General features: G+C 42.1%; 3 protein-coding genes and 2 long non-coding RNA genes across 12 annotated transcripts in view; 4 read left to right on the top strand and 1 right to left on the bottom strand.

Annotated features, from left to right (window-relative positions):
- Positions 1-120: 120 nt before the first annotated feature.
- On the top strand, positions 121-14,280 carry LOC115577566 (uncharacterized). Of its 4 annotated transcripts, none has more exons than XR_003983200.1 (4): positions 121-143; positions 9,092-9,195; positions 9,485-9,537; positions 12,463-14,280. It is a non-coding gene; the product is annotated as an uncharacterized LOC115577566 (long non-coding RNA). The 4 variants fall into 4 exon arrangements; XR_003983202.1 differs by lacking the exon at positions 121-143 and adding an exon at positions 7,439-7,943; XR_003983201.1 differs by lacking the exon at positions 121-143 and adding an exon at positions 7,439-7,975.
- Positions 361-7,425, top strand: LOC115577564 (zinc finger protein 862-like). 4 transcript variants are annotated; one of them, XM_030410447.1, is made up of 4 exons: positions 361-423; positions 5,900-5,993; positions 6,446-6,953; positions 7,109-7,425. In XM_030410447.1, the coding sequence occupies exons 3-4, from the start codon at positions 6,499-6,501 to the stop codon at positions 7,146-7,148; spliced, it is 495 nt and encodes a 164-aa protein (XP_030266307.1). In that variant the 5' UTR covers positions 361-423; positions 5,900-5,993; positions 6,446-6,498; the 3' UTR covers positions 7,149-7,425. The 4 variants fall into 4 exon arrangements, 2 of the variants coding, with proteins under 2 accessions (XP_030266307.1, XP_030266308.1); XM_030410448.1 differs by having other exon boundaries at positions 378-423; positions 5,906-5,993; XR_003983197.1 differs by lacking the exon at positions 6,446-6,953.
- A 4,843-nt stretch (positions 14,281-19,123) lies between the features above and the next one.
- The window catches only part of LOC115577576 (H-2 class II histocompatibility antigen, A-K alpha chain), a 28,778-nt gene continuing 22,824 nt past the window's right edge, over positions 19,124-25,077 (top strand). The window contains exons 1-2 of one of the 2 annotated variants that reach the window (XM_030410462.1): positions 19,124-19,278; positions 19,361-19,606. In XM_030410462.1, the coding sequence (XP_030266322.1) occupies positions 19,221-19,278; positions 19,361-19,606 (304 nt within the window). In that variant the 5' untranslated portion in view covers positions 19,124-19,220. The remainder of the gene's footprint in view (positions 19,279-19,360; positions 19,607-25,077) is intronic. The other variant, XM_030410461.1, reaches the window with a different exon arrangement.
- Positions 19,613-24,308, top strand: LOC115577577 (uncharacterized). Its single transcript, XM_030410463.1, has 4 exons — positions 19,613-20,220; positions 20,899-21,002; positions 21,285-21,337; positions 22,491-24,308. Exons 1-4 carry the CDS (start codon positions 20,020-20,022, stop codon positions 22,748-22,750), a joined length of 618 nt encoding a protein of 205 aa, XP_030266323.1. The 5' UTR covers positions 19,613-20,019; the 3' UTR covers positions 22,751-24,308.
- On the bottom strand, positions 21,124-24,553 carry LOC115577578 (uncharacterized). Its single transcript, XR_003983208.1, has 2 exons — positions 24,372-24,553; positions 21,124-22,095 (listed from the first exon to the last, which is right to left on the bottom strand). It is a non-coding gene; the product is annotated as an uncharacterized LOC115577578 (long non-coding RNA).

Below are 25,077 nucleotides of genomic sequence, written 5' to 3'. Positions count from 1 at the left end.
TGGACGATGGGGTGTATTTTTTACCCTTTCCCAAGCCACATCTCAACCGAGATAAGTGTCTGCTTTGGATAAAGTTATGCGGTAGACCACAACACCAACTAAACGTGGATAAAATCAACAAGGATGTCTACATCTGTTCTAAGGTAAGTCAACAACGTATTTGAGGCAACATATTGTCATTCTGCTAGAGATGTTGAGATGTAAGCAGGGCCGTAGCCAGCTATGAGGTCACCGAGGTCCGGACCTCGGTAAAAAATTTAGAGAGAAAAAAATAGAAGAAGCCCCAAACAGCATCATGTTAAACATATTAACACACCGGACAGCTTTTATTTTGAAACCACAAACAGGAAGTTATCTGATGTACCGTTGGAAATCGCGGGACATTTTCAGATGACAGGAGGAAGACAACGATACTGCGGTGAGGTGAGTGACAGCTTTATTATTATTATGTTACGGCCAAGCAGCCCAATACAAGTTAAGCCGATGACCGAGGCGATCTAACAGTAACTTGCATGTAGTCAGATCTGCTATTTTCGGTCCTCTACACAAGAGTAATTAAAAAGAGGAGGAGGAAGACGGGGGTTGAATAGCCTGAGACCCGGCCGTTCAATGAACGATCGTTCATGAACTCGTTCATATTTTGGGCGAACGTGAACTGAACGTACTGTATTTCTGCCTGATGAACGTTATTGTGTGAACGTGTTCATTCTGGCGTTTGTGAACGGCGCGTTCTTACAGTTTAACTCCATTCAAAACAGTGCCAGATTTCCAGCAAGCCTTCCAGGCGAAAACCAGCTAAAACACACCGTTAACAGGCCTTAATATGTAGCGGGAAAACACCCTATCTGGCTGTTGTGTATAAAAAGGACGCTGGACGAGAGGTTTGTGTAACTCGCTTTACTTTCGATCAAAACGAAACTCAACTATTTCAGACAGAAACAGCTGCATACCAAACATTCAGTGAGGCATTACCAAACGAACACAGATTGATTCGTCCTGGACAGACAGAACACCGGCAGCACCAGCCACCACAGAGTCGCACCGCGCATGCGTCATCAATGTGCTAAGCATGGAGGCAAAAACCAATGAAGACTTTACATCTGTTTTTTTATTGTGATATAAAAAGTTTTGGAGTGATGTTGAATCTCATTTTTTTATGCTGCTCTCTGTCCATTCTCTTACTCTTGAACATGGTATTTGTTGTTAACCCAAAAGATAATGCTCTTGAACAGATGATGAACTTTGTTATCCTATGCAAAATGTTTTATTTACAAACAAAAATGAGCAAAATCACTACCTAAATTGGCTCCTTTTCTCCTGGGACTGAGCTCTTTGCTTAAATCTCTGATTTTGTTAAATAACAAAAAAAGTAATACCTTACTGAGTCATAATGAAAAGTTTTTCCCTGAAGCCACTGTCTGAACTTTCTATTTATTTATTATTTTATTTTTCCCTTTCTTCTTCTTTTTTTAAAATTATTTATTTATTTACTTATTTATGTATTTTATTTTTAATTTGAACTCTAAAGCACCCGGCTAGCCTTTCAAGGTAAGTGCAAGTGAATAAAATATCAAAAGACACGGCAACAGCGAGCCAAAACAGATCCTCAACCACCCAAATTGCATTAACGCCGTACAGTAGCGGCTCCATTGTCTTCATCTCCCAGCCGCAGCTGGACAACCTGGTTTTGCAGAATATTGTCGAAGAGCTGCAGTTTCAGTGTTAAAACTGATAGAATAATAGCCGTCTGTGGTTCTATATGGGCTGTGGCAGTAATTTAGAAAAATAATAGCTTGCATCAACATATTGAAAAAAAAACTGAACTAGTTCATTTTTGGAACTGTAAACTTAGTTCAAAATTTTGAATGATGAACTATGAACTGAACTGGTTCATTTTAAAATTTGTGAACTGAACTTTGAACTAGTTTGTGTAGAAAGTGAACTTTCCCAACACTGCATATATATGTATATACATATATATATATATACATATATACACATATATACAGATATATACATACACACATATATATACATATATACATACACACACACACATATATATGTATATATGTGTGTATATATATATGTGTGTGTGTGTGTGTTTATATGTATGTATATATATATGTGTATATATGTATGTGTATATATATATATATATATATATATATATATATATATATATATATATATATATATATATATATATATATATACTTAATTCAAAATTATCTTCAGGCATCATAGGCCTAAGGTCTAATCAACCTCCTTGATTCCCCCTACAGAAAAAAATACAAGTCACAGAAGAGTGAAAGAAAAATGTCAAAAAGAAAAAGATTTCTGCAGAATACATTGGATTCATTTGTTAAAAAAAAAACAAGATCGTGTGACAATGACGACAGAGAGGGGAAGAATGAACAGAGGAAACAGGAGGATAGAAAGAAGTTCGGAGCTACTGCACAGAGTGGAGAAGAGACAGGACAGAGCAGAGAACTGTGTGGAAAGACAGGAGAGACGAGAGATCAGAGTGGAGAACAGAGAAGAGAAGGGATAGAGCAGAGTGGAAAACCAAGTGGACAGGGAGAACAGAGAGACCAGGGTGGAGAACCAAGAGGAGAACTGAGTGCACAGACAGGAAGCAAGAGAATCCAAAGAGAACCAGCTCAGACAGCAGAACAGAGAGGACCAGCACAGACAGCAGAACAGAGAGGACCAGCTCAGACAGCAGAACAGAGAGGACCAGCTCAGACAGTAGAACAGAGAGGACCAGCACAGACAGCAGAACAGAGAGGACCAGCTCAGACAGCAGAACAGAGAGGACCAGCTCAGACAGCAGAACAGAGAGGACCAGCTCAGACAGTAGAACAGAGAGGAGCAGCACAGACAGCAGAACAGAGAGGACCAGCTCAGACAGTAGAACATAGAGGACCAGCACAGACAGCAGAACAGAGAGGACCAGCTCAGACAGTAGAACAGAGAGGACCAGCACAGACAGCAGAACAGAGAGGACCAGCACAGACAGCAGAACAGAGAGGACCAGCACAGACAGCAGAACAGAGAGGACCAGCACAGACAGCAGAACAGAGAGGACCAGCTCAGACAGCAGAACAGAGAGGAGCAGCACAGACAGCAGAACAGAGAGGAGCAGCTCAGACAGCAGAACAGAGAGGACCAGCTCAGACAGCAGAACAGAGAGGACCAGCTCAGACAGTAGAACAGAGAGGACCAGCACAGACAGTAGAACAGAGAGGACCAGCACAGACAGCAGAACAGAGAGGACCAGCTCAGACAGCAGAACAGAGAGGAGCAGCACAGACAGCAGAACAGAGAGGAGCAGCACAGACAGCAGAACAGAGAGGACCAGCACAGACAGTAGAACAGAGAGGACCAGCTCAGACAGCAGAACAGAGAGGACCAGCTCAGACAGCAGAACAGAGAGGACCAGCTCAGACAGCAGAACAGAGAGGACCAGCTCAGACAGTAGAACAGAGAGGACCAGCTCAGACAGCAGAACAGAGAGGAGCAGCACAGACAGCAGAACAGAGAGGACCAGCTCAGACAGTAGAACAGAGAGGACCAGCACAGACAGCAGAACAGAGAGGACCAGCTCAGACAGCAGAACAGAGAGGACCAGCTCAGACAGCAGAACAGAGAGGACCAGCTCAGACAGTAGAACAGAGAGGACCAGCTCAGACAGCAGAACAGAGAGGAGCAGCACAGACAGCAGAACAGAGAGGACCAGCTCAGACAGTAGAACAGAGAGGACCAGCACAGACAGCAGAACAGAGAGGACCAGCTCAGACAGCAGAACAGAGAGGACCAGCTCAGACAGCAGAACAGAGAGGACCAGCACAGACAGTAGAACAGAGAGGACCAGCACAGACAGCAGAACAGAGAGGACCAGCTCAGACAGCAGAACAGAGAGGAGCAGCACAGACAGCAGAACAGAGAGGAGCAGCACAGACAGCAGAACAGAGAGGACCAGCACAGACAGTAGAACAGAGAGGACCAGCTCAGACAGCAGAACAGAGAGGACCAGCTCAGACAGCAGAACAGAGAGGACCAGCTCAGACAGCAGAACAGAGAGGACCAGCTCAGACAGCAGAACAGAGAGGACCAGCTCAGACAGCAGAACAGAGAGGACCAGCTCAGACAGCAGAACAGAGAGGACCAGCTCAGACAGCAGAACAGAGAGGACCAGCTCAGACAGCAGAACAGAGAGGACCAGCACAGACAGCAGAACAGAGAGGACCAGCTCAGACAGCAGAACAGAGAGGACCAGCTCAGACAGCAGAACAGAGAGGACCAGCTCAGACAGCAGAACAGAGAGGACCAGCTCAGACAGCAGAACAGAGAGGACCAGCACAGACAGCAGAACAGAGAGGACCAGCTCAGACAGCAGACCAGAGAGGACCAGCACAGACAGCAGAACAGAGAGGAGCAGCTCAGACAGTAGAACAGAGAGGACCAGCTCAGACAGCAGAACAGAGAGGACCAGCACAGACAGCAGAACAGAGAGGAGCAGCACAGACAGCAGAACAGAGAGGACCAGCTCAGACAGCAGAACAGAGAGGACCAGCTCAGACAGTAGAACAGAGAGGAGCAGCACAGACAGTAGAACAGAGAGGACCAGCACAGACAGTAGAACAGAGAGGACCAGCTCAGACAGCAGACCAGAGAGGACCAGCTCAGACAGCAGACCAGTGTGGAGAGAACAGTCAGAATAGAGTGATTGTGCATGAAACAGTTGCCTTGGATCCTTTAGATCCCGTGAAATACAAGAATAAAATAATGCAGGGTCTTATATTAACTGACACAGACAAAACATCTTTGCTTCAAAATAGGTGGGTGGCCACAGGACATTATAGCTATCCCCAGCGGGACTTTGGAGGAAAGCAGCTGAAATATAATGTCTTGTGGGAAAAGAAGTATGGATGGCTTCGGTACTCAGCTAATGAAGATGCTGCATATTGTGCTCATTGCCTTGCCTTCAATAATGTAAAGGGCTCAAACTTCAGTTTCATTACAAAGGGCTTCACTGATTGGAAAAATGCCATTGGGGAAAAAAGAGGTATCCTCCCAAAGCACAGCTTGTCCATTGGGCATCAAAAAGCCACAGAACTGGCAGAAAACTTCACCTCCATAGCTGAAGGAGAAAAAAAAGACATAAGCTCAACAATCAGTAAAAATTATGAGGAGAAGGTGAGAAGAAATCGTCAGACACTCCTATCTATTCTAGATGTGATTGTGTGCCTTGGCCAAAGAAATGTGGCTTTTCGGGGGAGCTGGGAGGGGGAGAGTGAGACAGGGAATTTCCGCCACTTTGTAGATTGGAAATCTGAATTTGATTCTACCCTAAAAAAACATCTTCAAACTGCACCTAAAAATGCCATGTATGTATCACCTGTAATTCAAAATGAGCTTATAGAATGCTGTGCTATTGACATTAGAGAGACCTTACTAAAAGAGGTAAAGGAGGCCAAGTTCTTCTCTGTCCTTGCTGATGAATCCGTGGACATCAGTGGCACTCAGCAAATGTCAATATGTGTACGCTATGTCAGTGACAAGGACATGAGAACTGAGATAAGGGAGGACTTCCTTGGTTTCTGTCCCCTCCCCAAACAAGACGCGGCCACCATTAGTCACGCCATTCTCAGGCAGCTCACAGAGATGGGTCTTGAGGCCAATTTACTCAGGGGTCAGGGTTACGATGGAGTCTCCACAATGAGTGGACGAGTGAGTGGGGTCCAAGCCAGAATCCAGGAGCAGTACTCAAGGGCAGTGTACACCCACTGTAGGAGCCATGCACTCAATTTGGTAGTGGTACATGGATGTGCAGATATCCCTGTAGTGAGGAACACCATGGCTGTTGTTGAAAAAATAGCTGCTTTTTTCTCAGCCACAGGTGCAAGAAAAGCTGCCTTGAAGGAGCAGTGCACAGGTGACCAATCCAGGATGAGGACATCAGGGATACCTTTAATGTCCGACACCAGGTGGGGCACTAGAGCAACAACAATGTGTGCTTTTGTGGAAAAGTTTGGCGCTGTCCATTCTACTTTGAGGACCCTGGAAACAGAGCACACCTCCATCTCTGGAAAAGCCTATAACCTCCGGCAAAGTATGGAATCCTTTGAAACCATCATCACTGCTGTGATAACTAACTATGTCCTAGGTTTCATGCAGCCCCTCACAAAGCAACTGCAGGCTACTAACCTGGACATCGTTTCTGCATATCAGGAGGCCAGAAATGTCCGTGATGTTATAGCTCAACAGAGATGTGAGCAAGCTTTCAGTCTCTGCTTTCAAAAGGCAACTGCCCTGGCTAAATCTGTTGATGTGGTGCCAATCAAACGCAGAATCTCTGTCAAACAGAATTTCAGGGCAAACATTCCCTCTGAATCAGTGGAAGACCACTACAGGGTAAATCTATTTTATCCTTTTGTAGAGCACATCATCAGTGAGCTGGAAAGTAGATTTGCTAAAAGAAATGAGCCAGCCATGGTGGCAGCGTACCTGGTGCCAGCAGATCTGAAAAAGCTCACAGAAGAAAAGGAAGCAGAGCTCCTCCAGTGGTACCAACAAGACCTGCCTGATGCTGCAACTGTGGAGCAAGAGCTCAAACGGTGGAGATATAAATTCCAGTCCAGCACCGAACCACTGCCATCCACAGCGCTGGACACCCTCCAGACTACAAGCATGGTCTTCTTTCCAAACATAGAGTGTATGTTGAGAATATTCCTCACAATCCCAGTCACAACATGTGCTTGTGAAAGGTCCTTCTCAGCAATGAGAAGGCTGAAGACATGGCTGAGAGCCAGCATGTCAGATGAGAGACTCACTGGACTGGCTCTCATGCACGTCCACTTGAAAGTTAAGATTGACAGGGAGAGAGTACTGAGACGATGGGATGCTTCTGGCCACAGGAGGATCCACTTAGCCTTCAACTCCAAAACGTAATTCATGTTGTTAGTATACAGATCAGATCAGTTATAACTATATCATTATATCATTATAACTATACTACTATATCATTATCATTATACTGTATTATCATTATACTATAACTATATCATTATAACTTATGTTTGTATATTCTATGTAATTTCAGAGGGCCAATGCAGAGAGAGGAGCACATGGAGGATGACTGACTGGACAGAGGAGCAGTGAGGAGCACACAGAGGATGACTGACTGGACAGAGAAGCAGTGAGGAGCACACAGAGGATGACTGACTGGACAGAGAAGCAGTGAGGAGCACACAGAGGATGACTGACTGGACAGAGGAGCAGTGAGGAGCACACAGAGGATGACTGACTGGACAGAGGAGCAGTGAGGAGCACACAGAGGATGACTGACTGGACAGAGAAGCAGTGAGGAGCACACAGAGGATGACTGACTGGACAGAGAAGCAGTGAGGAGCACACAGAGGATGAACTGACTGGACAGAGGAGCAGTGAGGAGCACACAGAGGATGACTGACTGGACAGAGGAGCAGTGAGGAGCACACAGAGGATGACTGACTGGACAGAGGAGCAGTGAGGAGCACACAGAGGATGACTGACTGGACAGAGGAGCAGTGAGGAGCACACAGAGGATGACTGACTGGACAGAGGAGCAGTGAGGAGCACACAGAGGATGACTGACTGGACAGAGGAGCAGTGAGGAGCACACAGAGGATGACTGACTGGACAGAGAAGCAGTGAGGAGCACACAGAGGATGACTGACTGGACAGAGGAGCAGTGAGGAGCACACAGAGGATGACTGACTGGACAGAGAAGCAGTGAGGAGCACACAGAGGATGACTGACTGGACAGAGAAGCAGTGAGGAGCACACAGAGGATGACTGACTGGACAGAGGAGCAGTGAGGAGCACACAGAGGATGACTGACTGGACAGAGGAGCAGTGAGGAGCACACAGAGGATGACTGACTGGACAGAGGAGCAGTGAGGAGCACACAGGATGACTGATGATGACTGTATGTCTGACTGTATGATTATCGTATGGTATCTGCTGTTGCCACACACAGATGTTTTTGGTCAACAGATCCCTCTGTATGTTCTTTAAATTATGACTTTGTGTATGGTATACTACCCTGGGCAGTGTACTTGTTTTTGTAGGTGACATTTTGGTATGATTTGTGCTAAAACTGGTAAAAGGGGTCTCTTTTCCTCTCACCTCAATGTCTCAATGAAAAGGGGTAGTCTAGAGTCCTTACTACTAGACCAGTACAAAGTAACCTACCATCACTTCACTGTCTACAATTATGTACGATTATGTACAGTACATAAAGGAGTTAGTAGTTACCAGCTACAGCAGTCCAAACTGATTTATAACTGTTATAATGCTTTTGTGTGTGTGTGTGTGTGTGTGTGTGTGTGCGCGTGGGGTTGGGGGGGGGGGGGGGGAATCGTCAAATTCTGGACCTCACTAATTTTGAAATCCTGGCTACAGCCCTGGATGTAAGAGATGTTAAAGTATCTCTAAAGTTAGCTAACGTTAGCTAACGTTAGACTATCTTAGCTAACGTTAGTCTAATGTTAGCTTCTAGCTGCGTTGTACATCATGTCACTGTTTGCTGGGAGTTCATTGGCCTGCTAGTTTTTGTACTTTGGCAATCGTACATCATTGTTAGCTTATGTCCAAAGGGCTCTAGTTGTACCAACGTGAACTTTTGGAGCTTAGCTTCATCAACGAATCTGTAAATAACCGAGATAACAAATGTTAGCAATGTTGTGCTGAATGATTTATGTAAATACTGTAGCACCAAACTAACGGAGAGGTACTCTTGGTAAAGATGGTAAAAAGGCTTGTCCTGGAAACGTATGCAACTTGGACCTGTACATATTAATTTGATCATGAACCATTAATTGCGTATTGAAGCACAACAATTTAGACAACTTTCTGGGGAACTTTTTTTTTTTAGCCAAACATGTAACGTTAACCTTTTCACTGCTCTTCAACATAACTAAATATTCAAACTGTTTACATACAGTGTCAATAGACAAGAGTTCAGGATGTTTAAAAGGTCATTGATTTGTGCTGATTTATTGTGAGTAATAACTCCTAATAAAATGCAATATTTTTGTTAAAGCATTTTGTCAATGGAGGGCCCAGCACTGAGTTTCCCCATCCTCACCAAGCTACAAGGACTGGATTTACTGTAGGACAGAGGTGTCGTCCATCTCCAAAAAAGAGGTACCTCAAACGCGTGTTGGGTGCACACATACATGAACACGCACAGGTTCATGTCACACTTGATCATTGATAACATAATATCAAGCTGAAATCTGGCAAAAATCAGAAAAAGGATCTGCACACTGTAGAAAAAATCCCAGCAGCTTTAATAGCAGAAAACATTGGGTTTTTAGAAACATTTTATGAATCCACTTAATATCAATTAATCCATAAAATAATCAAAACACATTGATAATGAAAATAATTGTTTCTTGCAGCCCTAATGATGTTATTTTTCTTTCATTTAAAGGTGTGAATCAGCGCCCAGAAGGACCAAGAAGGACAAAAAAATCAGGAGAGGAGGTGAGATCTATTTCTTGGGACAAAAGTTATTTACATGAATTCATGAAGCTTTGCAATCATTGAATTGATGAACAGGACATCTTTGTGAACTCTCTCAATGTTACAGATCTGGGGCCTCATGTACTAAGACTTGCGTGAATTTCCTACTGAAACATGGCGTATGCTAGAATCCAGAAACTGTCGTAGGCACAAAAAAATTCAGATGTATCAAAGTGTGCGTACGCTTGGATCCAAGCACTTTTCCCTTTTCCCTGTTCACGCCCCCATTTAAATATGCAAATTCATTTAAATAGGGCCTGCACCGGAGATTACCCTCTCTGCACCATCAGATTCACAACATGAGTAAAGGGAAGAAGCGCAACTTCACCGAGTCTGAGCTCGAAACTTTATTAAATGAAGTTGAGATGCGAAGATCTGTATTATTTGGTAGCCTCTCGTCAGGGATAAACACCCAAAAAAGAAATGTGAGTGGGAGCATGTGTGTGAGGCAGTGAACGCTGTGGGGTCGGAGCAGCGCACACTCAAATACATTTTTAAAAATGGTCCGACGTGAAGGTGAAGCGGAGGATTTTGGCCCACCGCCGATGTCACATGTGAAATAGGTTTAGTTTCCTTTGTTCATGCACCAATTGATTGAATCACTATTGCTTTAAAAAAAAAATATATATATATGATAATAATAATAATAATAATCATAATCATAATAATAATAATAATAATCATCATCATAATCATAATAATAATAGCTACTTAGTGGGAAACAAACAGATGGACAAAACAACTTCATTAAAAGGATTGACAAGACTGATCACACTTATATTAATGACTGCAGAAGTGGGCCATGGCTACTGCAGTGTGACATTTCCAACTTTACGCACACGTTTATTGACACAAATACTGAACACAAGGAGGCAATAAAGGGCTTGTTAGATAGCTCTGCTGCTGTATTTTCAACAGGGAAAAACAAATACACATATTGGAATGCACGTGCCCAAATGGGCATTGTGCTGTTTTACATTCGGGGCGCAATTAAACGGACAAATTATTCTCTCACTGAGAAGCCACCCATCACGCACTGTGCCAGCCTCCAACCTGTTACCAACCATGCTATTGGTAAGACTGAACGAGTCATGCGTTGAACCAGGCCAACTTGCCACGATGTTGGTGAGCTGCATTTGCGCATTACATATTATTTGAACATTAATTGAATGAAAATGTTTCCTGTTGACAAAAACAAATCCATCCTGTGATGGCGCTTTTATAGCAACATGCATGCAGTCAATCGCTCCGATTACATTAGGGAAACCGGCTCATGCTGCAAATTGCGCTTTAATGTTGGACTGTTCAACAGCATTGTATGGGAATTGCGCTGTGTTTCGTTCTAGGGCCGGCCGCAGCTCTGTGCACAGCTCCAGTAACACTGGCCTCGGCAACCTGAAACGACTCATGAGCCAGTTGTCGTCATTTGCCAACAGATCTTCCCAGTCTCTAAACTCCATCTCACATCTGATATGACCATTTGCGATGTCTTCTAACAAGGCCAAGGCTGCCACTGGTAATGTCATTTTTTCATCACTTTTATATCCATCCATATGATTGCAAACACGTGTGTGTTAATTGTCCATTAATGTGTCTCTGATGTGCACATTACACTGAGGACTAATTGTTTTCACATAATTAACAGTTTCCCAGCATCACCTCTAAGTGTCGCCAAAGGAACAATAGCTGTTGAAACGTGCGTACGCCAGCCATGAAGCTGGCGTGGGGCACCGCACATTTCCACGGTCATTTCACTTTTGATACATCTGACCATTGGCGTGGAAAATGATGTACGCCGCGTTTTTGTGCGTACGCAACATTGATAAATGAGGCCCTGCTCTTGTGTAAAGGACAAAATCACAGAAATCAAGTCCACTTAAAAGCAGCTGCCCTTGGATTTGATAGTAGCAGTTGTGGCTTTTTGATACTTTGATGTCTTGTCCATTGTTGATGACATATAAGTCTTTGACAGATGAGGCAGCTAATTCTATGGTGATGTCTCTTGATCCAAAGGGGCACTTAATTTCGAGCAGTCCAGTTTCCCCATCATCACATATAATAGCATTCGGGGTTGCACCAAGAAACGGCAGCTCTGGCTGTAGCATTAGGCCAGCATCGTGTACATGTCTAGATGGATATTGGAGCTCCTTTGCCTTGGCTCACTGGCAGTGCCATAGCTCGTTGCCTTTGAGGTGAAGGGTTTGGGGTAGTACATCGACTTGATGAATTCTTCTGTAACTTTTTTTCTTTTCAATATTTTTCCAAAGTTAGAGGCTGTCAGCCTTCCCTCACAATCTTTGTGCCATTTCTCACAGACAGCCTGTGCATTTGTCGCCACTTGAATTTTCCTTGCTTCTTCAAGATTGAATCTCTGATTGACTCAATCAGTAGGTGTTGGTAGAGAGATGTCTGGGGTGAGGGGCCTGGGGATGTTGTCGGCACAGGAACAGGATACGGGCAGGGATGATGCCGGCTTCTTTAACACTGAAAGCTACAGGAAAAGGAAATTGAAGTTATGACAAATACAGAAACAGAATAAATTTCAATATAACTAATAATAACATATGAGATGGAGTGCTCTGTTTGGTTATTGGCACTGGTGTGCTGCGGTCTTAAGGTATGCTATTTAGTCAATTCATAGTAAATCATTAATTTTTCCTTTTTTTTCTAACACTATTTTCTCCTCCAAATTTTAAAAGCATTTATGTTCCATGGCTACACAGTTTTCATTGTTTTACTTTTTTCAAATATTATGTGCTCTGTCAAGTGTACACTTTAGTTTGAATAATTTTACTGATATGTTGGTTGGTTTGTGACATTTGGCTTGTACCAGAACATCTTTATGTTTTCCTTCATTAATTTTAAACCATAAATTTATATTTGCAGTGCCGCTAAAGGATGAGCAACCACCCGTGCAACAGCAGCCAGAGGAAGTGCCAGATCATCTGGACCAGCATATGCCACTGGAGCTGCCCTCAGGGGAAGTGGAGCAAGAGCTGCTGACATTAAGGACTATGCTGGCTCAGAAGGATGCTGAAATTGAAGATTTAAAAAAAAAATCAGAGTCTAACATCACTGACACCAGAACTCCTGCACCGCAGCAATATTTCAAACTATTTCCGGTACTGCACTGGCTTCAGTTATGATCAGTTCAACAACTTGTGCTCTGTGTTTGCTGTGCCAACTACTTATACAGCTCCACAAACCTTTGTCCCATTAACATATAAGAGGGTTGATTGAGAAATAAATCATATGCCACTACATCACCAACTTTTGCTGGTTCTCATGAAGTTGCGCCAAAATTTAGACTTAAATGATCTGGCTTACAGATTTCAGATACCAGAACGAAGCGCAGGCACTCTTTTTAACTCATGGGTTGATTACATGTTTGATGTACTTGGTGAATTACTTGTATGGCCACATAGAGACACCATCATCTCCCAAATGCCAGATAAATATAAGATCAACTTTGGAACAACTCTAGCAATACTTGACTGCACAGAAGTAAAGATTGAGAGGCCAAGTTCGTTACTACAGCAAAGTCAAAGTTTCTCGAACTACAAATCAACCAACACTCTGAAATCACTGATTGCATGTGATCCACATGGCACAATCATGTTTACATCAACTCTTTTTACTGGATCATTGTCTGACAAAGAAATCGTTAAGGAAAGTAAATTCCTAGAGTTGCTGAAAACACTCATGTCTCATAGCTACCTCAACAAAGGTGATGGTGTGATGGTTGACAAAGGATTTCTCACTGAGAAAGACTTGGAAAAAATTAGACTGAGAGTAAATATCCCCCCTTTTGCTCAGTCAAACAAACAGATGTCTGCCACTGATGTACACAAAACAAAAAAGATAGCTGCTCACAGAGTTCATGTGGAGAGAGCTATTGCCAAAATAAAGAAATTCAAAATTGTATCGGGGAGAATACCCAACATCAGGTTGGGCAACATAAATCAAATTTGGTATGTTGTAAGTATGCTCTCAAATTTTCAGCCTCACGTATGATAGGCTAGTTATCCTGTATTTCTCTGTGTTGAGCAAATGTATTTAAAATGTCAAAAAGATGGCTCATCTGAACTAATTTTATTGTATGTGTGTGTGTATATATGTGTAAAGATTTTTTTGTGTCATCTACTGTGATTAGCTGTAAGTGTTGCACATTTTGACCTCTGGGGGTCCCCCATACATCATTATGAGAAATGATGTAGGAATGCACATTGCTTGAATTTTTTCAAATGGAAATAAAAATACATGTATCAACTGTTAGCTGTCATATTCTACTTATGTTGATATGAATATGAATATTTGAACCATCTTTCCTCCAGATACTGTGCAGTGTGCAGACTGTTAGTGTATTATTTACCTGGTAACTCAAACCACATCTGATTGGAAGTTCCTTTCCCTGTACTGTCACCCTAGCAGCTGTCTGATTGACCAGGTAACTTATTGGGGCCCCGGTCATGTTTTTTATGACATCATATACATCTGCTCTCACACCTGACTCTTTCCTAAGAAAGGCAGCAAGGTTGTTTTAGGTCATGTATTGCAAAACATGAGCTTCATAGTCACCTCACAATGTTACAGTGATACTTGGATATTGTACAGTACATGCAGCATCACAAAGACGAAAACATGCTGTTTCTCTGAGTTCATGAAGAGAATATGAATGAATGACAATAAAACACACAGACTGTTTAACTGCAGAATAAGTACTTTGCCCATCACTGTGTACTGTACATGACATCGACCTATGATTACCTGTTTGGGTTGTAGGAGCAGATGACCGGCCTCTTTTTCCGTTTAGCCTTTGCTTTGGCACCAATGACGTGATAGGTTGGCCGCTTGTGAGCCACTTGCCTCTCGGCAGATGCCACAGCTGGGCCTGACTTGTGCAGGACAGCTGATCGCTCCCCCGCAGCCGGTCAACATAGTGGAATAGACCAATAATAGGGGAGCAGTAACCCGGTTCCCTATGGATTCAATGATGATGTGATGTGTCAGATCAATGACATGGAACTTCACAGGTAAAAATGTAGCTTGTGTGTACACTACCGCGCTACTTGGTAAATAAAAGAGCTAAGCTACTGAAAAGCTATTTCATTCAGGAAATAGCGACGCTACCACCACGCTACTGAGAAATGTTGTTAAACTAGTGACGCCGCTACTTGTAGCGACGTTACTGCCCAACACTGGCAATTACCATAGCATATTTTACAAGTCACATCAAGTTAGATTAATAAATTGAAAGTAATAATAAATAAATACATTGAAATAACTCACACTTACCCTGCAGTGCATGAACAATGCTGATCCTCTATCTTCTTGTCTGAGATGGTGATGGCAACGAGATGCGGTTTATCACGTTTACTCTGTGACCTGTAAACTTTTGCCTGGAGCTGAAGCTTTTCATCGACCTACTGAACAATAAAATTATTGATATAACCCTCCAACGCATAGTTAACGCCCTTTTGGTGACTTTGAGATGATACATAATCTTTCTTTCTCCAAAAATCATCTATTGCCTCCTGTGAAATATCTCCTACGACAGCTGCCATAGCGCCTGTCACCGAATGTTGACAGTTTGTCCGAGTGAGTGGAGGGGGCGGGGCTTAATCATAGGTCAATTGTAATTGTAAAGATTTTCATTTTCATTTTTCTCCGGCTAAAAGTGGTGCTGCAGGCTAAACCGTGCAAGGGAGGCCGGTGCAATTTGGAGGGTTGGTCCAGACTCCTGCGAATATCTCAGACACAAAAAACTACATATATCCGCCTGCAGGGGGCGCTATAACCTTGGCCAACGCGTTATCGCCTATAACTCCCAAACCTTATGTTGCACATTCAAAAACCTTGTATCCCCAGATTCCCTGAATGAATGAATGAACCTTGCGATTGGCCACGCCCACTTCCGGTAGAAATTTTTTGGCAAAATCGCAAAAACTGGAAAACCTACTTTTTAAACTCCTCCTTGGCATTTTGTCCAATCTGCGTGAAACTTGGCACGTACACTCTTCAGCTGGACCTGATCTAAAGTTATCAAAATAATTTTGCTCTGTCAAAAAATGCGGAAATTATTCACAAACAAATTTCTGTAGCTAGCTATAAAATGTAAACTGTTTGATATCTCAGTCAAACTAAATGTTATTGACACCAAATTTGAGATCCTCTGTTGCCATGAGACTGGGAAGGGATGAGCCGAATTTGGCCACGTTTGACCACTAGGGGGCAATATGAATATGAGAAGTTTATATCTCTTGAACGGCTACACCGATTTTTACGAAATTTGTCGGTATGATGTAGGGCCAATCCTGAGGCAATATCTTGAAGGTGGTCATGACTGGTCAATGTGGGCGTGGCTTATTACAAGAGAAACAACAAACATACATTTCAGCCAAACTATTATGCTGAGAGCTTTGACATTTATATGGTACAGATAGAATAGGACACAGTTCTTCCACACCAAAAATTGCACATGTACTCCACTAGGTGGCGCTATAATAGATGCAATCACGTTTTGGCCTGTAACATACACATTTTCAATAACATATTTGCAAACCTTATATCCATATGTTCTCTGAATAGAGCTTGGTTTTCTGACATATGACACGCCCACTTTTGCTGCACATTTCGTTCGCTAAATCGGCACATATGTAAAACCTACTTTTTCCAACTCCTCCTTGGGATTTTGTCTGATCTGCGTGAAACTTGGCACGTACACTCTTCAGCTGGACCTGATCTAAAGTTATCGAAAGAATTTTGCTCGGTCAAAAAATGCGCAAATTATTAACGAACACATTTCTGTAGCTAGCTATAAAAATGTAAACTGTTTGATATCTTGGTCAAACTAAATGCTATTAACACCAAATTTGAGATCCTTGGTTGCCATGAGACTGGAAATGTCTGGGAATGGGATGAGCCCAATTTGGCGAATTTTGGCCACTAAGGGGTGCTAAAAATATGGGAAATGTATATCTCTTGAACGGCTACACCGATTTTTACGAAATTTGATCGGTATGATGTAGGGCCAATCCTAAGGCCATATCTTGAAGGTGATCATGACTGGTCAATGTGGCCATGGCTTATTACACGGGGGGGACCCGTTCATAACTGCTTGCAGTTCTAGTTACATTTTATTTCTGTAGCGGGGGGGGGGCAGATGAAGGTGATGGGGCAGATGGAGACAGGGAACTGGGTAGGACAAAACTGACCTTGTCAGGGTCAGCACTGACTCCTTTACCTGAGACAATGTGTCCAAGAAATCTGATTTCTTCCAGACAGAATCTAGACTTCTTGAGGTTGACAGTCAGATTCGCTTTGTAGAGACGATCGATTACAGTCTGCAAACGCTCAAAATGTTGAGTCACAGATGGTGAATACACAATTATGTCATCTGAATAAACTAGACAGATCTCTCCTTGCAGCCCTTCCAAGACTTTCTCCATTAGTCTTTGGAAAGTAGCGGGTGCATTTTTAAGTCCAGAAGGCATAACATTGAAATGATATAATCCACGGTGCGTAATGAATGCAGTTTTTGCTTTGCTTTGTGGATCCATGGATCCATGGATCCACTGTTTAAATCTATAGTAGAGAAGATTGTGGCTCCAGAAAGTGACTCAAGAATTTTGTTTATGTTCGGTAGAGGATAGGCATCTGTTTCAGTGACAGCATTGAGTTTTTGGTAATCAACACAGAAGCGATGACCCCCTTCTTTTTTTGGAGGCAAAACTGCAGGAGATGCCCATCCTGAGTGGGAGGGTTCAACGACACCAGCAGCCTGCATCTCTCCTAGTTGTTCTTCCACAATAGCCCGCTTAACAGGTGAGAGTCTATAAGGCCTTTGTTTAATCGGCACACAGGCAGTAGTATAGAAGGTATGCTGCAAAACATCAGTTTTTCCAGGTTTATTACTACAGACCTGTGGGCTGGACTCAAGGAGATTTCGTAAAAGTTCTTTTTCATTGTCCTTTAGATGAGCGTCATTCACAGCAACATCAATGTAATCTTTCACTTCCATTCGTACAGGCTCCAGAGAGAGAATGGGAGGTGGAACAGAACTAATCAGTGAGAGATTCGGGTTTGACTTTCTCTTGGTCATTTGAGTGGTTCTTTTGTCATGGTCTCGTTTCGGGGAGTAGTGGGCATTACCAGGTTGGAAGGGATAAGTAACAGAGGGCATTGACTTAAAGCTATACTCTTTATCAGCCACACTGATTATCATTCCAACACTGGAAATATAGTTTAGCCCAAGAACAACACTATATGCCAAAGCTTTCGGTCCCCATACAGCTACAGGTAATATGGATACATGCCCATGAAGAACCATGGTAAGGTTTTCCCATCCTATTGGAGTAGTTGCTTCCCCATTTGCCAGATACAGTGGACCCTCTGTCCATGGCTGGAGGACTTCTTTTGAACCCTTCAGTTCCATCCAAAGATACTCATGAATGAGAGTGTAACTGGCCCCAGTGTGAACTATCGCTCTTCCACGCCATGTACCAATGGTAATAGGCACAATAAGTTGTAGGGGACTAGAGGAGGAACCAGGTGGAGTGACAGAGATCTCTGAGGTTGATTCACTCAGTATCTTCTGAGGGTTCTGCTGAGGTGGCTGCTTTCCAGGTTTTCTTGATTTCACAAGTGACATAGAACCATTACCATTCAGACCTTGGCTGCGTCCGAAATTCCATACTATACACTGAATAACAGTAAAATGCATCTTTTCAGACCCACTGCTTAGCGCTGAGTGACGCACTTTCTGCCGGTTGGATTGGAGATGCGTAACCGTGGTAACCCGTGTCAACCTCGTCTCTACCGGCAATCTGCAATAATACTTGTGTAAAACTATTATTTAAGTATAAGGTTTCACTTATGATAACACACTGTTGTGGTTATAATGTTAACTGAGTTAATTAAGGAGCTTATGTTCATTAAACGGGTACCGTTAGAAACTTTAATTGAAGCGTTATAACGTTAGACGTTACACCAGAGCTGCATTTAAGCTGCACTTGTTGTCCGTTTTTCCGTTGTGTTGTTGTTGTCGTCACCGCTGCATTGCATTGTGGGATATTTATGCCGGCGTAGTGTCCAGTGCCTGCATACTGTAATATTTACCAGAAATAGTATGCACCTCACGTACTATTAGGTTCATACTAAGGTTTCGGACATACTAAAAAATCTCACATACTGTTTTGGCATGCTAGTATGGAATTTGGACGCAGCCCTTTTATTTCAGCTCTTCTTCCACAACCATTTTCATTCCCTTCACTAGTTTATCCATTTCGGTTTCCACACTTTCCTTATGAGGATTTAATTCTGAGGCTACTGAAATTATTCTCTCTGTGTATGCAGGCTAAACCATTATTCTAGTTACACAACAGGAGCTCATTACATTTTATTCCTGCAGCTCAACTAAACATTTAAAACGTTATTTTGTCTCTCGAATTTAAAGTGATTATCAGCAGCAGAGTGTCTCTACTTGGTTACTAATGACATCACACTCTCTGATTGGCTGTTCTGTGTGTTAGAGCTCAGCTGCTGCTGAGTTTCTGTCAGTCCTCCTCAGACTGGTTCATAGAGACAGACTGGTTCACAGAGACAGACTGGTTCTGGTCCACAGAGAGCTACGGCTGCTGTTGAAGATGATGAAGATGATGGTGGTCCTCGTCCTCTCCTGTGTCCTCTGTGTCTCAGCTGATGGTAAGATTCTTTACACTCACTCAGAGAGACAGATGGACAGAGAGACAGACAGGTAAACATCAGCTTGTGTTTCTGTTTTCAGTTCTTCATGAGGACATTGCTGTCACTGGCTGTTCAGCCTCTGATGGAGAGGACATGTACGGTCTGGATGGTGAAGCGAAGTGGTACGCAGACTTCAAGAACAAGAAAGGAGTCTTGACTGTTCCTGACTTTGTAGGGATTCGCTTCGAGGAAGGAGTTTATAAACTGGCTGAGGCTAATCTACAGATCTGCAAACAGAACCTGGACATGACCCTTCATGACCTGAAGAACCCACCAGTGCAGCTCGGTAAATATCTTGTGAACCTTTTACCACCGGCTTGTGTAATAAGAAACCCACCTTAGGCTGTAAGATGAAGACTTAACCCTTCTTCAATTTCTTATGGTAAAAGAGACATTTCAAATAGTGAATAACTGCCTAGAGTAACATATGATCCTCACTCCCAATAATGACTATGTGGAGACTAGTGGGAACACACCTTGACCCGCAAACACTCATGTAGTTGAGAAAAAAATACTTAAATGATGAACACAATTGACCTATGGCTAAGCCCCGCCCCCAAAAGCGATGAGCCAATCACAGTCCGCATAGCTAACCCAATACACTTGGACATTCTCTGCTTCCATGTCCATTGAAATGCATTGCAGTTAGTAAGTTTTCACTCGTTTTTATATGTTTTTTCTTTACATTTTAAGTTTAAAATGGTCAAACGGTGTGCATGGGGTACATGCAACTCCGACACTAGGTATCCTGAGAGGCTGGACGATGGGGTGTATTTTTTACCCTTTCCCAAGCCACATCTCAACCGAGATAAGTGTCTGCTCTGGATAAAGTTATGTGGTAGACCCCAACACCAACTTAACGTGGGTAAAATTAACAAGGATGTCTACATCTGTTCTAAGGTAAGTCAACAAAGTATTTGAGGCAACATATTGTCACTCTGCTAGAGATGTTGAGATGTTAGAGATGTTAAAGTTTTCTTTAACATCTCTAATGTTAGCCTAACGTTAGCCTAACATTAGCTTCCAGCTGCGTTGTACATCATGTCACTTTGTTTGCCAGTAGTTCATTGGCCTGTTATGTGCTAGTTTTCGTACATCATTGTTAGCTGTTGTCCAAAGGGCTCTAGTTGTACCAACGTGAACTTTTGGAGCTTAGCTTCATCAACGTATCTGTAAATAACCGAAATAACAAATGTTAGCAATGTTATGCTGAATGATTTATGTAAATACTGTAGCACCAAACTAACAGAGAGATACGCTTGGTAAAGATGGTAAAAAGGCTTGTCCTGGAAACGTACGCAGCTTGGACCTCTACATATTTATTTTGATCATGAACCATTAATTGCATATTGAAGCACAACAATTTAGACAACTTTCTACCAAAACAACTGGGGAACTTTGTGATATTTATTTTAGCAAAACATGTAACCTTTTCACTCCTCTTCAACATAACTAGATATTCAAACTATTTACATACAGTGTCAATAGACAAGAGGTCAGGATGTTCAAAAGGTCATTGATCTGTGCTGATTTTTTGTGAGTTATAACTCCTAATAAAATGCAATATTTTTGTTAAAGCATTTTGTCAATGGAGGGCCCAGCACTGAGTTTCCCCATCCTCACCAAGCTACAAGGACTGGATTTACTGTAGGACAGAGGTGTCGTCCATCTCCAAAAAAGAGGTACCTCAAACGCGTGTTGGGTGCACACATACATGAACACGCACAGGTTCATGTCACACTTGATCATTGATAACATAATATCAAGCTGAAGGCAAAAATCAGAAAAAGGATCTGCACACTGTTAAAAAAAAATCCTAGCAGCTTTAATAGCAGAAAATGTTTTTAGAAACATTTTATGAATCCACTTAATATCAGTTAATCCATGAAGTAATCAAAACACATTGATAATGAAAATAATTGTTTCTTGCAGCCCTAATGATGTTATTTTTCTTTCATTTACAGGTGTGAATCAGCGCCCAGAAGGACCAAGAAGGACAAAAAAATCAGGAGAGGAGGTGAGATCTATTTCTTTGGACAAAAGTTATTTACATGAAATTCATGAAGCTTTGCAATTGATAAACAGGACATCTTTATGAACTCTCTCAATGGTACAGATCTGCTCTTGTGTAAAGGACAAAATCACATGAATCAAGTCCACTTAAAAGCAGCTGCCCTTGGATTTGATAGTAGCAGTTGTGGCTTTTTGATACTTTGATGTCTTGTCCATTGTTGATGACATATAAGTCTTTGACAGATGAGGCAGCTAATTCTATGGTGATGTCTCTTGATCCAAAGGGGCACTTAATTTCGAGCAGTCCAGTTTCCCCATCATCACATATAATAGCATTCGGGGTTGCACCAAGAAACGGCAGCTCTGGCTGTAGCATTAGGCCAGCATCGTGTACATGTCTAGATGGATATTGGAGCTCCTTTGCCTTGGCTCACTGGCAGTGCCATAGCTCGTTGCCTTTGAGGTGAAGGGTTTGGGGTAGTACATCGACTGGATGAATTCTTCTGTAACTTTTTTTCTTTTCAATATTTTTCCAAAGTTAGAGGCTGTCAGCCTTCCCTCACAATCTTTGTGCCATTTCTCACAGACAGCCTGTGCATTTGTCGCCACTTGAATTTTCCTTGCTTCTTCAAGATTGAATCTCTGATTGACTCAATCAGTAGGTGTTGGTAGAGAGATGTCTGGGGTGAGGGGCCTGGGGATGTTGTCGGCACAGGAACAGGATACGGGCAGGGATGATGCCGGCTTCTTTAACACTGAAAGCTACAGGAAAAGGAAATTGAAGTTATGACAAATACAGAAACAGAATAAATTTCAATATAACTAATAATAACATATGAGAGGGAGTGCTCTGTTTGGTTATTGGCACTGGTGTGCTGCGGTCTTAAGGTATGCTATTTAGTCAATTCATAGTAAATCATTAATTTTTCCTTTTTTTTCTAACACTATTTTCTCCTCCAAATTTTAAAAGCATTTATGTTCCATGGCTACACAGTTTTCATTGTTTTACTTTTTTCAAATATTATGTGCTCTGTCAAGTGTACACTTTAGTTTGAATAATTTTACTGATATGTTGGTTGGTTTGTGACATTTGGCTTGTACCAGAACATCTTTATGTTTTCCTTCATTAATTTTAAACCATAAATTTATATTTGCAGTGCCGCTAAAGGATGAGCAACCACCCGTGCAACAGCAGCCAGAGGAAGTGCCAGATCATCTGGACCAGCATATGCCACTGGAGCTGCCCTCAGGGGAAGTGGAGCAAGAGCTGCTGACATTAAGGACTATGCTGGCTCAGAAGGATGCTGAAATTGAAGATTTAAAAAAAAAATCAGAGTCTAACATCACTGACACCAGAACTCCTGCACCGCAGCAATATTTCAAACTATTTCCGGTACTGCACTGGCTTCAGTTATGATCAGTTCAACAACTTGTGCTCTGTGTTTGCTGTGCCAACTACTTATACAGCTCCACAAACCTTTGTCCCATTAACATATAAGAGGGTTGATTGAGAAATAAATCATATGCCACTACATCACCAACTTTTGCTGGTTCTCATGAAGTTGCGCCAAAATTTAGACTTAAATGATCTGGCTTACAGATTTCAGATACCAGAACGAAGCGCAGGCACTCTTTTTAACTCATGGGTTGATTACATGTTTGATGTACTTGGTGAATTACTTGTATGGCCACATAGAGACACCATCATCTCCCAAATGCCAGATAAATATAAGATCAACTTTGGAACAACTCTAGCAATACTTGACTGCACAGAAGTAAAGATTGAGAGGCCAAGTTCGTTACTACAGCAAAGTCAAAGTTTCTCGAACTACAAATCAACCAACACTCTGAAATCACTGATTGCATGTGATCCACATGGCACAATCATGTTTACATCAACTCTTTTTACTGGATCATTGTCTGACAAAGAAATCGTTAAGGAAAGTAAATTCCTAGAGTTGCTGAAAACACTCATGTCTCATAGCTACCTCAACAAAGGTGATGGTGTGATGGTTGACAAAGGATTTCTCACTGAGAAAGACTTGGAAAAAATTGGACTGAGAGTAAATATCCCCCCTTTTGCTCAGTCAAACAAACAGATGTCTGCCACTGATGTACACAAAACAAAAAAGATAGCTGCTCACAGAGTTCATGTGGAGAGAGCTATTGCCAAAATAAAGAAATTCAAAATTGTATCGGGGAGAATACCCAACATCAGGTTGGGCAACATAAATCAAATTTGGTATGTTGTAAGTATGCTCTCAAATTTTCAGCCTCACGTATGATAGGCTAGTTATCCTGTATTTCTCTGTGTTGAGCAAATGTATTTAAAATGTCAAAAAGATGGCTCATCTGAACTAATTTTATTGTATGTGTGTGTGTATATATGTGTAAAGATTTTTTTGTGTAATCTACTGTGATTAGCTGTAAGTGTTGCACATTTTGACCTCTGGGGGTCCCCCATACATCATTATGAGAAATGATGTAGGAATGCACATTGCTTGAATTTTTTCAAATGGAAATAAAAATACATGTATCAACTGTTAGCTGTCATATTCTACTTATGTTGATATGAATATGAATATTTGAACCATCTTTCCTCCAGATACTGTGCAGTGTGCAGACTGTTAGTGTATTATTTACCTGGTAACTCAAACCACATCCGATTGGAAGTTCCTTTCCCTGTACTGTCACCCTAGCAGCTGTCTGATTGACCAGGTAACTTATTGGGGCCCCGGTCATGTTTTTTATGACATCATATACATCTGCTCTCACACCTGACTCTTTCCTAAGAAAGGCAGCAAGGTTGTTTTAGGTCATGTATTGCAAAACATGAGCTTCATAGTCACCTCACAATGTTACAGTGATACTTGGATATTGTACAGTACATGCAGCATCACAAAGACGAAAACATGCTGTTTCTCTGAGTTCATGAAGAGAATATGAATGAATGACAATAAAACACACAGACTGTTTAACTGCAGAATAAGTACTTTGCCCATCACTGTGTACTGTACATGACATCGACCTATTATTACCTGTTTGGGTTGTAGGAGCAGATGACCGGCTTCTTTTTCCATTTAGCCTTTGCTTTGGCAACAATGACAATGACTTGCCTCTCGGCCGATGCCACAGCTGGGCCGGACTTGTGCAGGACAGCTGATCGCTCCCCCGCAGCCGGTCAACATAGTGGAATAGACCAATAATAGGGGAGCAGTAACCCGGTTCCCTATGGATTCAATGATGATGTGATGTGTCAGATCAATGACATGGAACTTGTTACTGTTAGTGTGTTAGTGTATATTAACAGAGGTTTAGCAAAGCCTACTATATTACAAACGCTGCTCTAGCAGAAGAAAAATGTAGCTATGCTAATACGGAGCTTTAAGCTAGGTTTAGATAAAAAAAATAAGACAGTAGCAATTACCGTAGCATATTTTACAAGTCACGTCAAGTTAGATTAATAAATTAAAAGTAATAATAAATAATAATAAATTAATAAATTTAAAGTAAATCACACTTCTTATCCTGCAGTGCATGAACAATGCTTATCCTCTATCTTCTTGTCTGAGATGGTGATGGCAACGAGATGCGGTTTATCACTTTATCATAATCTTTCTGTCTCCAAAAATCATCAATTGCCTCCTGTGAAATGTCTCCTACTGTGACAGCTGCCATAGCGCCTGTCACCGAATGTTGACAGTTTGTCCGAGTGAGTGGAGCGGGCTTAACCATAGGTCAATT

The sequence above is a fragment of the Sparus aurata genome, unplaced genomic scaffold, assembly GCF_900880675.1.
Source record: "Sparus aurata unplaced genomic scaffold, fSpaAur1.1, whole genome shotgun sequence".
Classification (NCBI taxonomy): Eukaryota; Metazoa; Chordata; class Actinopteri; order Spariformes; family Sparidae; genus Sparus; species Sparus aurata.
Note: the sequence above shows the minus strand (reverse complement) of the source record. Positions and strands in the feature narration are given on the sequence as shown.

What these genes read in the sequence shown, in the direction of transcription:
- LOC115577564 (XM_030410447.1), top strand. Translation starts at nt 6,499, where the DNA reads ATGGTGGCAGCGTACCTGGTGCCAGCAGATCTGAAAAAGCTCACAGAA. An exon ending in TTAGCCTTCAACTCCAAAAC is followed by an intron (nt 6,954 to 7,108) that starts GTAATTCATGTT and finishes ATGTAATTTCAG; the next exon opens with AGGGCCAATGCAGAGAGAGG.
- LOC115577577 (XM_030410463.1), top strand. Translation starts at nt 20,020, where the DNA reads ATGGTCAAACGGTGTGCATGGGGTACATGCAACTCCGACACTAGGTAT. An exon ending in ATGTCTACATCTGTTCTAAG is followed by an intron (nt 20,221 to 20,898) that starts GTAAGTCAACAA and finishes TTTTTGTTAAAG; the next exon opens with CATTTTGTCAATGGAGGGCC. An exon ending in CAAAAAAATCAGGAGAGGAG is followed by an intron (nt 21,338 to 22,490) that starts GTGAGATCTATT and finishes TTATATTTGCAG; the next exon opens with TGCCGCTAAAGGATGAGCAA.